The sequence below is a fragment of the Geospiza fortis genome, unplaced genomic scaffold (genome assembly GCF_000277835.1).
Source record: "Geospiza fortis unplaced genomic scaffold, GeoFor_1.0 scaffold12, whole genome shotgun sequence".
Classification (NCBI taxonomy): Eukaryota; Metazoa; Chordata; class Aves; order Passeriformes; family Thraupidae; genus Geospiza; species Geospiza fortis.
This window is the reverse complement of record NW_005054323.1, coordinates 6,547,897-6,561,609: the sequence shown is the minus strand read 5'-3', so window position 1 is coordinate 6,561,609 and position 13,713 is coordinate 6,547,897. Positions and strand designations below refer to the sequence as shown.

At 36.9% G+C, this 13,713-nt stretch overlaps 1 protein-coding gene across 1 annotated transcript in view; it reads right to left on the bottom strand.

Moving 5' to 3' along the window:
- Positions 1 to 1,597: 1,597 nt before the first annotated feature.
- The window catches only part of MPDZ (multiple PDZ domain crumbs cell polarity complex component), an 85,285-nt gene continuing 73,169 nt past the window's right edge, over positions 1,598 to 13,713 (bottom strand). The window contains 10 exon segments of the mRNA XM_005420893.2: positions 1,598 to 3,857; positions 4,627 to 4,750; positions 5,780 to 5,892; positions 6,011 to 6,115; positions 6,908 to 7,030; positions 8,087 to 8,130; positions 8,541 to 8,637; positions 10,005 to 10,091; positions 13,204 to 13,351; positions 13,594 to 13,713. The exon segment at positions 13,594 to 13,713 is cut by the window's right edge and continues 212 nt beyond it. Of these exon segments, the coding sequence (XP_005420950.1) occupies positions 3,711 to 3,857; positions 4,627 to 4,750; positions 5,780 to 5,892; positions 6,011 to 6,115; positions 6,908 to 7,030; positions 8,087 to 8,130; positions 8,541 to 8,637; positions 10,005 to 10,091; positions 13,204 to 13,351; positions 13,594 to 13,713 (1,108 nt within the window). The 3' untranslated portion in view covers positions 1,598 to 3,710.

Here is a 13,713-nt window from a genome sequence, read left to right as displayed (position 1 = left end):
GGGCATCATTTTCCACTAGGTATATTCTTCTCAAATGTTTGAATTGGATCTTCTTACCTGTCATGGTTGCCACTTCCATGAAAACAGGTGGCCAAACTTCACAAGTAAATGCATTACCCTGTAACACGGGCGATGGACTAAAACACATTATATTAAAGATCTACATGTCTGTTGAGAAGCATGCATGATGACCAGTTACAAAAGAAAAATCCACACTGCAGCTATTGAATATTTTCCTGTATTCAAAACAGGAAAATACTGTTTACTATTAAAAATATTTACCATTTTAATACAATTTGTAAAGAATGTGAAAACTTTATTCTAAGTAGCTTCAGCTGGAGCTTAAAACAGAAGTGCCCTCTACACAGGAATATTTTAGATGCTTCAAACTATTTGTTTTTAAAAAGCAAGAAAAAGTGTGTGTAGAAATCTAACAAATGCCCCTTTCCAGTGTCACTCCCATTCTGAGGTAAGGCTTTCTTTGCTAAACACTATTAAATGACCTAAGTACTTCCACATTATTTGCAAGTCTCTGTCACCAAAACAAAACATCTTGACACTTAACAACAAGGATGCCACTCTCTTCTTCTTTTAGGTCTACAGAATATACAGTTTCTTTTTTATTTTTTCTTACAAAAAGAGACTGAATAGAGCGAAGGAAAGGGGATCGGCGATAGCTATTAAATTCCAACCCTTCTCTCAGCTGAGAATTAACAATACTACTGCTACCATAAAGCTAAGCCAGAAATAAAATCTAACAGAAGAATGAACAGAAAAGCAGCCATGCCAACAATACCTGCTCACTGTTAAGAAATGAAATATGTGCATTCCTATGAATCAGCTGTCCTTTGTTCAGACCCATGCTTTCAAAAAGTGACAGTCCCTTTCATTAATACCACTCTAAAATTAAAGAGCTTTTCATTAATACCACTCTGATTACCCCTCAGCAATACATAATTGAGAGTTAAATAAAGGGCTGGATATCTGCCCAGACAGTGGGATGGGGCCTTTAAGATGCCAGACCCTTCCAAACCTGTAACACAGTAACATGGAAAAAATGTAACCAAAACCATAAAACTTGGCAGAACTGGCCCACAGTACCTAGCACCTTAGAGGACTAACTTCTCTGACTGGAAAGTTGCATTGAACACAAAATGTAAGGAAAACCAAACATTCTAAGCCTGAAAAGTCTATTACTACATGGTCCAGGGCATGGTAGCCACTAAGCAGTGGTCATGCAACAATTTCCTGGCAAGGGGCTTGGGGGAGAGCCCATTCTGAGCCCCAGGCTTCATGGCCCACTATTTTTGTCCCTCATGGCACATCCCATGCCTGAAAGAACGGTTTTTTTAACAATGATTAACGCTCTGTTACACATAAGCAAGACAGCTTCATAGTTTCATGAATTTGCTAAGAGTTTGCAAGTGAAGATAACATCTTTAAAGAAAAAATCAATTTTTAGAAGATGCTTTAAGGTTTACATCAAGAGTAATGCCTTTTTTCAACTATTAAATTGTTTTGAATTCATCTTTTGCAGCAGAATGAATAATGCAAGCATGCTATTATAAAGCAACTAGTAACAAATCCACAGCTTCACTTCATCATGACAGTTTGAAATTTATTAATTTAAATCCCCCATTGTGACACAAGAGCAGTAACAAAATAGCTGTACACTACTTCTGTAACAAATATAGATACTATTTAAAGTGACTTTACATACTCTAATGTAGGCATTTCTCACTCTATGCAAGGAATAAGTACAAAAGCAATTTAGTAACAGCAGCATCCAGCAATGGTACCATCTAGTTTATTGCATCATAGCCTACCACAATGTAACTTCTAGAATAGTTAAAAAGACAAAGAACGGGATTTTTTTGTTAATTCACTTACACATAGCAATCAATTTGTTAATACTCTTTGACAGACACTCCTAATACTGCTTTTGTGACCCACTAAAATAAATGCTAGTCTTTTGTATTATCCCCTAATAATGGCCTGACCATTGCCTGCATTTTCAGTTCATATTTCTCATACGTGATAGTTGAAATAATGGCCTTCTAGCTAAAATTCCATTTTTGCTAATTAACACAAAGCATCCTCCTGCTAAATAGCATACTAGTTTGACTAGCATCTTCCTCTCTCAAAAGCCTCAGCTAAATTTTTCTGCAGGAAAATAAATCATGGGAGGAGCATGCTTTATCTGCCAGATTCCTAAGAGCATGGCAGGCAAGAGCAGGCAGGTTACAATCAGCTAAGTGTTTCACTGAGTGCAGTTTTTAGATAAAGTTTAAGTAATGAGAAAGTGATGCATTTATTGACCCTGCTGCTGATCAAAGAAAGCTCCACAGTTGCATTGTACTTACTAGATGCTTTTATCTGTGCCTCTAAAATTAATATCCCCAAAATAATAGTTGTAGCTGTCAAAGCTCCTCTTCTGCTTATTACTGGTGCAAACCCTCACTACCATCTTACAACTCACCTCAACTGTGAGGGATTTTCAGGTCTTCACCCAATCTCAACTCATGACTACTGGCTGTATGCCTCCTCAGTTCAAGGAGGATTCTACCTTGCTGCTAGTGATAATGGCAGCAACACCATTAATGTCAACTCCTTCCACACTGGCAATATCCAGACATCTGCTGGCAGCTAAGCAGAGCTGCTCTGAGAGGTTTGTTCAAGGCTCTGAAGCAAACAGCTTGCAGAAATGTCTGCACTGACCCTGTACCTGGTGTTGCACATTGGAAGAGGACAACCTTTGCTCACAGACACTTCATATTAGAAAATTTGTTTTCACTCATAAGGACTATAAAATATTCCTACTTTAAAAATATAGTTCTTCTAATACTGCAGTTGCTGGGCATTCTTAATCACCAGGAAGTTTCCACTAGTAATGGGTTTTTCAGCCCTGACCACAAGTCCCACAAAACCCACAAACAAAACAAACAAGCAAAAAACAAAACCACCATCACCACCACCAACACACCCCCCTGACACCAAAATAATGAAACCCTCAAACCTAAGCTGAGTAAAACACAGTGTTCTTTTTTTTTTTTTCAGATACACCATGACAGAAAAATTTAAACGCACAAAAAGGCAAGCAAAAAAGTCCACCCAGGTCACCAAACTAGTTTCTCCTTTTGAGCATTGTGAAATAATATGGTCATTAGACAGTCTGGGTTGAAAGGAACCCTAAAAATCGTCTAGTTCCAAAGAACCATCTAGCCTATTAACCATCTGCCTCCAGATTACATACATTTCCCCTTATCTTCCAAATCTCTGATTTAGTAATATTTTCTTTCTTCAATAACCTTATTCCTGTTTTCTGACTACTGCTACCCCTGCAACCTCCATGCTGACTTGGTGAATTTATCATTTTTCCAACATTATTCAAATATGCAAAGTCTCTTCCCAAAACATTTTCAGTTTTCTTGTGTGGTTATTAATGGCAACATTTTTTTTGGTGGTGAATTACTAATAGGAAAAATATCCACATTTCCATTGTCAACATAATTTCATTCCAGTGGTTTGACAGGAAGAGAAGTACTTCTAATGTATACAAAAATATGGTTAAACGTTATTTTTCTTCAGTGTTGTAACACAGTCCTGTGAAGCTGAAAGAGCAAGAAGACGACCCAAACATTTCCATTCTCTGTACTACGTGGAAAGTAAACAATTTTGTCTTATTGACCCTAGCCTGCCAGGCAGCCAGTTCATGACAACACAGTCAAAGTGACTGTTCCTTTTGTCCTTTTCAGAATAGCAACTGCTTCCTCGTGGGTCACCCCTTCTAAACTCTGCCCATTTACAGCAATGATTTGATCTCCCCTCTTGAGGCGTCCATCTTCTGCTGCTGCACCCTGGAATGATAAAACAAGTGACTACAGACTCACGCATTTCTTTTTCTCCCTGACACACAGTCCTGAAAACAGTCCTGCAACATTTTTCGTTTTCAGGGATACAGATAGAACCAATTGCTGAGAAGACTGCTAATTTTGCAGTACACCCTGCCTAGTCTAAGTTCCACATCTAGAAATTGGAACTACATTATTGTTTGGTTCCCTCAACCCTGTTTTTCCAGCTAGTGTAAGATTTAAACCCTAGTATTACAGAAGTAACCTTTTCAAGACCTGCAGAACTTTTCACCATGTGGTGCAGAAGACATGTTTATAGTTTGATATACCTCAAAAATTTAGCATTCGTGATTCCAGTTTATACTGAATCTCTGTTGTTTACCAGAGCCATCCAAATTATCAAATCCAGGTCAGCATCTGAACTTCTCTGAAGGTCCAGTCTGAGTTCAGTAAAACACTTCCCTCTACTACCTGAAGTAAACACACTCTAAATATAAGGCAAGGGAGCTTTTTGTCCTCTAAGTATTGCACAATTCAAGTCTTGACAGGTGGACAAGACTCTGCTGATAGGCTGAATCATGTATATTTGGGAATTCTCAATCTTTTGAAGACTATAGCCATCAAATGCTGCAAGCACATTTTGATCAGCCTTTGCACTAAAGAGGAAAAGCTGTGAGAAACTGTAACATTCTTTTGATTGCAAACCCAGGCCAAGATTTAGAACAGTAACTGCAGTGAACTCATAAATGGTTTAATGGGACAAATTTCCACCTACCTTAGCAAACACTGTCTTCACATAAATGGGTAAGTCTCCATGGGGACTGCCATAGCCACCCACAATACTAAAGCCAAGGCCGTCTGGTCCTCTGTCCAGAGTAATGGTCTTGTACTGAGGAGGTCTAAGAAAAGGGAAAAGAGTATTTTGTCTGAACTTCAGATTTAACACATAGAATATTCAACAAAAAACCATTACTCCTTTAAGCTAACCAATATATTTTTCTTTCCACTACAACTACAAATATTTTTGTTATAAAGAACTGGCTATTGCAGTTAATGTAAAACTCTGCAAACTACCTAATGCCCATATTATTATACAAAAGTGGATATTTCAAATACACAGCTCAGGGCATAGTTATGGCTGCTATGTCCCACCAATAGTGGTTACTAGTGAACTAGAGAGTTATTACCAGTATCTCCAGATTCCCTAACATCTACTTTAAAAAGCCTGTAAAGTCTAAAACAAGATCAAATAGCTTATGCTATTACGGTTGAATTGCTCCTCTCCTAATAGACAACTGTGTATTTGTATATATGTGTTTATTATATAGATCATTTATGGGTGTATTTCCCCACATATATTTTGATAGTAAGAAATTTTGGAATTCTACTTTTCAAAGTAGGTATGTGTGGCTAAAGAATACTTCTTCTCTTTCCCCTTTCCTAAAAGAAAAAATGCCTCAGATTTATGACAGAGTTTGACACAAAATCTGTTTACATAATGCACCTTGCAGAATAATGCACCTTGCATAATAATGCACCAGAAGCAGTATACCTTGTACACCAGAAACATCTGACACTCCTGACTGCCCAGCACTAGTGAGCACAACACAGAAACACAGTGGAAAGAGAATTTCTGGTTGTATCAATTAATCCTAGCTACCCAGCCTCCGTGAAACAATAGAGGCTGTAGAAGAAATCAGATCACATAACAAGTCTACAGAGAGTCAAAAAAATTTGCAGGATAGCAAATTGCATAATGAAAAACACAGAAGAGGACCTATGGCCCACAGGTCTTATGTATACCAAATATGTTAATCATGATTAAGCCAAAAATGTCACCCACTATTAGGTAGAATTTGTAAGGTTTATAGGTTGATTATCATCTAAAGTAACAGGCTACAGAGGCTGTACATTCTATAGTTACTGACCCTAAATCATCCTGAAAAATGCCAGTTGAAGTTAGTCCTGAAAACGAAAGACTGGGTGTAGGTGGATCCTGCTGCTGACCAGTTATGACACTCACTTCTCCTCCAGCTACAACCTAGGAATAAAGGTTGGAAAATCAGTGGCATAAGAATACTGACACTAAAATAGCTCAATGTAGCAGCTGGCAAAACAGTACTCAGAAAATATTCAAAATGTCACTGAAGATTTTTTACCTGTAACTCAATAGTGCCTGAAGCATTTTTTAAGATATTAACAGCTTGGGAATGAGTCATGCCCTCAGTAGATGTTCCACAGATGCTAACAATCCTGTCCCCAACCTACAGAAGAAAATGTAGATAATCTAGCTTAGTTACGTAGATTTATTTGTCACTTCCAACAACAGCAGAACTACGAAATGGCCCAGTATGAAGGCAGGTAATTCAACATTAGAATTAGCAAATTACACCGGTTTAGTGTCATCAGTGTGAAAAGTACTGATGCTTTACAGAACTGATCCTAAAACTCCAGAAATGTATGTTAAAAAACAGAGATGCATTTTGCATGTCACCTGAAGACAGGCAGACTGATGCAGCAAATTATCATCAGAGATTTTGTCTGACTTCATCTTGAAATAACATTTTCTAAGAAACCTGAGTCAAATTCAACCACTTTTGATGCAGATTGGATACAGCACACATTTAAGTACAGCTTAAAAATCTCCCACTCTAACTCAGAGCCTAAAATGTACTCTCTCTATCCTAAGCATAGGAAACATGAGATAAAACAGACTGCACACCTACATTTGCAGGAATGATCACTACACTCAGCAATGGCACTTTTTTATAGAACACATCCTTCTGAACCACTTTCTATGCTTTTAATTTTCACAAGCTGCCTAACTCTAAGATCCAAGATTACTGTAGGACCTCCTTTCTTAAGTTAGCACATGTCAGCAATTACACTTTCCCATGCTACCAATCTGAGATCCTTTTTCACCAATCCAAACAGCAAGAATTCTTTCCACGGCCAGAAGCACTTATGACTGTATCACTGAACTGCTAGTTTATTGCCTGTCTAGAGTAATCACATTACCCATGCAATCTTTACAGCCTTCTTAATAATTAACTTACTCTTAATTTCTGAGTCTGAGCTGCAACTCCATTTGGGTGCATCATGGCAATGAATATAGGAACATCTCCAAGAGGACTTCCTACACCTCCAGCAATGCTCACGCCTAGTGAATCTGTAGGGTTCTGTTATAGTAATGAAAAAAAAAAAAAGATTAGATTTTTCTGGAAAGAAAAGCACAGAGAATGGCAGGCTTACCTCAAAAGATGGCTAAACTCCCTATTTTATGAAGATTAGAATTTCTGTGTCAAGTCAGTTTTTAAGCTTATACACTTTGCATTACCTCAAGAAAGCAGAGAGACCAGAATGGATGTTTCTTTTTCTCAGTGGTAGGAGAAAATTTACTGATTTAGTTGTGTGTTTTATCTTAACCAAACTAAATAATTACAGAATTCAGTACCTGACTCTTAATGTCAGCACAGAGGTCAGAGCAAGGAAAACCAATGAGATGGGATTGCTGTCCTTAGTACTGTCTATATGAATATCCTGTCATGAATCTCCTGAAGACTAGAATTAATCTTTATGCTCCCCCTAGTGCCCAAATGTTGAAGGGCAAAACCAGCTGCTTACCATTGTACCACACCCAAATACCTCAGTGTGAAAATTGCTATTGCAAACTGCTATTTGCAGATTCTACTGTTAAAAGAATGGCTGAATACAATCCATGTAATCAAGTGAACTAGATGCCAAGAAAAAACATATAAATATTTTGGAAAACAAGATGCAGTTTGTGACTAAGCACACATGCATAATGAAGGTGACTGAAGTTCACACTTGAAAACCTGGCAGCTGTCATGCAAGATCCTACTAATTAAAAATATGTGTGAAGAAAAATATCAAATACCAAAAAACAGTCTTCCAACTTTGGTACAATTCCCCTGACTTTACCACAACAGAGTCTGCATTTAACTCCATCTGGTAACAATATAACTAGGTCCCAGTATCTCTTCCTTCTTTTACTTTCAACACAACTCACAAAACATGATACCATAAGTCACACTTATGGTATCATAAAAATATAGGCTGTGCAGATTGTACAGTCCAAAACTGAAAAGAAAATTAAAGTCCTGTTCCTTTCCTAAAACAATGAATAGGCCTAGACTTATTTCATTATGTAAAGACACCTATCGAAAACATCTACAACCTATTCCTGATATATGCCACTGCATGCTACAACTTACCTTTTTTATTTCAACTGTTCTTAGTCCCAGTATTTCAGAAGCTGCTGTCAAATAAATTAAGATAAATTAAAAAAAAGTTAAACAAGCATTACTAAAAAACTTTTTCAATAAAGTCATCCAAATCACTATGATGATTCTAACTTTCTGCTTGTTTGTTATATACATTTTAATCTGATTTCGACAGTGACCATCATTACAATAATTGGATTGAAATACTTTTAGAGTAGGTGAAAGAATCAATCATCTTCTCCAATTAAATAATTTTTGGAATAAGACTGCTAAGCTCAAATGGAATAGAAAAAAATCATTATTTTCTAGCAATACTATTATCAGAAACAACTTTGTTCTAAATTTAAGCATCACATCACATAGTTGTAACATTTTAACAGAAAGATCTCAGCTACCAATTCACACATAAAAAATACTGAAAGCACCAAAAAACTCTCCAACTTACTGGTATGTCTCTTTAGGCCACTTTCAAAGACCTCAGGTGCACCAGACCCAGACACTGGGAAACTGAATGATGAGAGACTTCCACTTCCTTCACTGACCTACACACAATGTTAGAGTGGGATTAGAGACGAGCTTCACTGACCCAGCTACTTAATGTAAAACTGTAACTCACTGTATTAATTTTATTTTCTGCAGTATTTTATTTTTTCTGTGCCCAGTTAAAACTGAGTCAGAGAACTCCATAAATTTTTTGGTCATTGTAGATAGCTTTTTTTTGAAACATCATCAGACCAACAGAGATTGTATCTCTACAACCCCATGCAAATCTTTGAAGTGTTTCTTCTGAGGGCCAACAAGGTCCTGGTATTTGAACCTTCTCTCACCTTACAGAGATCTTCTACTGCAAGTTAGCTACAAGTACCACAGTAAGGACAGAATACAAAAGACAGATATCAGTACATCCCCATGTGGGCTCTCAAATGTTCAGCTACTGCACCAGCTGCAACTAAGATTAGGCTCTCCACTCAACTTGACCTGCACAATTTCCAGGATGATTTTCATTACACTTGAAGGGCAAGTAAAGGAACAACATGGATCGTAGTAAGAATAGTCCACTGACTGTGACACACTTTTCAAAACATTCAACATTGTGAACTTCATCTTAGAATAAGATCAGCCAGACTCTGCACATTTTCAGGCTATTTAGCAATACTACTTCTGAAGACAGCCTAAAATGTCAGTCTTATCTAAACTGCTCACTTGAATTTTAATTATGACTTAAAACTATTTATATTTAATACTTGATAATTTTCATCCCCAGTTCACAACCAAGGGAAGTTATTAAGGTAATTTGTGAGCTTTCAGAAGCAAAGCTCCTACTGGATAGAATTACAGTGCAAGCTGTTATGCCATGGAAGATGATTTCAAATACAGAAATTGATTTGAGATTGTAACAATTCACCATCAGACCAACAATAAAATAAATAAGAGAAGTCTGGTGGAAAGAGCACAGGTTTCCTGCTTCTGGCAGACAAGATTACAGTAAGGACATGCAAAGAATGGAGAAATTCCCCAAGCTTAGTGAAGCAATACTCTACTGCATGCCAACTATTCAGACAGGTTTAAAGTTGATTCTAAATTCTTCTGGTATTGATGAGAACTGGAGTTCTTTATGCTTCCAAGCTGGACTCTGGAGCAAAGTCATTTCTGGATTATATTTTTGGCTGGATCTTGTCTATAACAGATACAACTTGCTAAACTGAACATAAAATGGCTACTGAAGAGCTGCAAAATTTTTCCATCTCAGATCAGGCATGTGAAAAATAATTGTCATCATAGAACCGATCTTTCTATTTAACACTATTTTTTATTTATTTTATTCTTTATTCTTTCATTATTTATTGTATTTATTCTTTCATTATTTAACATTATTTCTCCTAAATTAACCAGTTTTATAGTTACATACCTGGCTGCTCTGGGATGTTCTCCTTTCAGAGTGAAATGGCCCAGCTTTTATTCTTCCAACTTCTAGTCTTACTGTACCTAAGGAACACTAAAGAAACAGCTACTTGTAACATACCTCTCCTGTCTACAAGATTAAAAACTAAAATATTTAAGTGACTTTCTAGAAAGCGGAGGAAGAAAAAAATACACATGGACAGATGGAAAAAAACCCCATGGACTAACAATCCTGAAATGAGCACTTTCAGACAGAGTTCACGGCAGGACCAGTGACACACACAAAGCACACCAAGGTACTCAATACTAAGCAGGATACTTTTTAATACTGGATTAATCAGTATTACAATGCAGACATGAAAATCACACAAGAGTAAGTAATAATTCTATTACATTGCACTTAATAAGGAATAGCTTCTGAACTGCTATGTCAACATATAATTTTTACAATAAAAACTAAAACCATTGCAACACATCAAAGTCTTAATCATTATTTATCTTAATATGACTGAGAACATGGTAATTGAACTGGAAGTTACTCATCTCTCTCTAACTTTTGAAATTATCTGTTACTCTGGATAGACACCAATATAACTAAGAAATCTGGGGCAGAAAATTTCCTAAACATCTGTAGTTTAAGTGAATTTTCTGCATCTGACTCCCAGCAATAAGCTGGGTGATATGGATTGACTACACATTGGAAAGTCCTTTCACTAGCCTTTAAGATTTTAACTACTTTATTGAGTATTCACACATCTACATAAAATGCATGTCTCAGAAGAAAATTCACCCTACAATTAAATATTTCAAAATCAAGACATAATTTTGAAAAAACAGAAAAGTTATTACCGCAAGGCTAAGAAAATTAGACTTTCCACATAATACAAGTAGTGTCAAGAGAAGGCATCGATCTGCAATGTATTAATATAGAAATTTCAGTTTTGCTGTTATTTTGATTTTTTTTCTTTCACTGGGAAGTTGTAAGCAGAAACCTCTGCATTCAAATAATTTAATAATACATGAGGTTGCCTTTATTTGCTATGTATTAAGTTTATTATCCTAAAAGAGATTCATGCATTTGTCAGAAAAATCCATAGTACTAGGCCAATATATCAAAACCAACCAGACATATCCATTCAAACAAAGTTTCAATACCTCATATCCTGTTGCTATTCTCTTAGGAATGACACTGAAAAAGATTTATTACTAAATTGCTTTTCATTTTATAAATAATGTTGATTTCTCAGTGTCCTGGAAAAGACTTGATCAAAGCTCAGGCAAAACCATTCTTCTCTGCTTGTATGAATTTAGTCACATTAAACCATACGGACAACTCTTATTTGAAGCGGAAAATTGAGGAAATATGTACCTAAAATTACCACATCCTCACGAATACACAAACCCACAAATGAGATTTTAGAATTGTGTAAAAGTAGGAGATAATACTTTCCAATGGGACTCCTGAATAAATCAATTTCCATTTAGTTTTACTACACCTTTCTCCCTCTTCCTAAATTCTCCCATTTGATAGATCCAGTTTAGTGAGGGGAAAAGCTGACAATTCACTCTAGATCCTACTCTCACGAATGAAAACCTAATGGACACCTGAATAGGAAACAGTGACTGCCTACATGTGAGTGACCATGTTTTATTCCACTTATACTACATGAACAAAACAGTTATTAACAATAATATGTCTAAGGTATTTTAAAAGCCCATTCCTCAGGGCTATGACAATTAACTACAAGTACTACTGAGCAATGATGAAGTACTTAAAACTTGAATATATGAATGGTAAGTGGAATCAATTAGATACTCCAACATGCTTGTCAAAATGAAACAAATTTCCAACATGTAAAGGCATTTTTATTCAGAGGAGAGGTACAGCATATGAAGAAGAAATGCTGTATTCTTAAATAAAAAACTATCATGTAAGAAGGGAAAAGTACTATAACCAAATAAGAGTATACTAACAAGTTCAGTGTCACAACATAGATCCTGTTCACACTAACGGGCACAGATTGAAAATACCGAAGTCCTCCTATCTCCCTTTCTGACCACTGCTCTCCCCTAGGACCCCTGCTCCCCAGTAAATCCAAAATCTCAAGGACATGTTGAAGATCTGAAATAATATACCTTTGAATCTGAGTGTTAAGAAGCATGACCATGTGCCTAGGTATCTAAGAGACAGCTACAACTAGCATCTGTTAATTTTTTTCCAGGGAAACAGTTTTCCATTGAAAATGCTGACTCAGTGGAATCCTTACCATGCAGCACGTCTCAAAACTCTGGACTGACAAACAGACAAGGTGGTTAACCAAGTGGATTTCTTGGCAGACTACAGGAAATATTGTATATCTGACTTCATTCTGATTTGCAAATAGGGGAAGGACATCAGAAAAAAAAATATCAAGAATAGGTTGGCGCTCCAAGAGCTGCAGGTAGTTACTTCAGCAAACCCTGAGAAAGCAGTTTCTGATACTGAATGCCTGGTAACTGAAAAATGCATTGTACAATTTAATGGATGTAAGGTGGCACAAGACATACACAATAAAAAAAAAGATTAATGTCTCCTAGTAGACCAGGTTACTCAGAGCCCCATCCAACCTGGCCCTGTACACTTCCAGGGACAGGGCATCCACACCTCCTCTGGACATCCCATTCCAGTGCCTCACCATCCTCATTTCATCCCCCTCCTCATTTCTTTTATTAAAGAATTTCTGCCTAACAAAATTAAACTTACTATTTTGGTTTAAAACCACATCCTCTTGTCCTGTCACTACAGGGCCTTGTAAACAAACTATGAAAGTAGTCATTTCTAGCACAGCTACTCTGCTGAATTCTCCATCATTCAAATTCTGCATATCTTTCTGAAAATGCAAAACAGTTAATCAGCTATCAGTGTGTTCAACAGAATACAGTGTTAAGGTTTTGGTTGTTCTAGATAATGATATTCTATAAAGGAGGACGTCTATCAGCCCCATGTTCATAAATATATGGCTTTCTGCACCACCACTACTCCCAGTTTTATCAGGCAAAGTATCAAAATCTGCGCGCTCTAGATTTCAGGAAGCTTAAATTTGGGTCCCCAAGTCACCTCACTGACATCTCAGTAACAGCCTGATCTCAGTCTGAATAAAGTTAAAGCTTTCAAAAAACCTGGATCTCAATTTTTCACTCTTAGCCATCTTCTCTTTTCCCAATACCTTTAGCAAAGCTGCAACGGCCTCCTGGTTAGCATTTCGGACATCTTCTCCATTCACTGTCAATATCTGGTCTCCTTGCATCAACCTCCCATCTGTATCTGCTATTCCTCCTTTGACGATGTCTGACACAAACACACCTGTGTCATTTCTGCAAATGACATGAATTTTACATTAAAGTATTGTTTCATAGCAATGTTTATGGCTTGCTATTGGGAACACAAATAAACACTGTCTCATTTTTCTGTTGGCTTAGTTCCTCTAGGGAAGACTGGTTAGCTTAAGCATAAAAATAAGATGTATGGCCTTCAAGCCCACAGGATCTGAGCACCAGACCACAAAGAAACATGATAAGCAAGTTCCAGACACTGAATCTCCAGGTACATTACATACCTTTTCCCAACAATACTCAGTCCAAGGCCTTTACCAGGCTTCTTATGGAGCTCTATATTCAGCACATCATACATGTCTTCCTCCTTGTACTGGGCTTCATCTCTGTAGACAGTCAGGCGA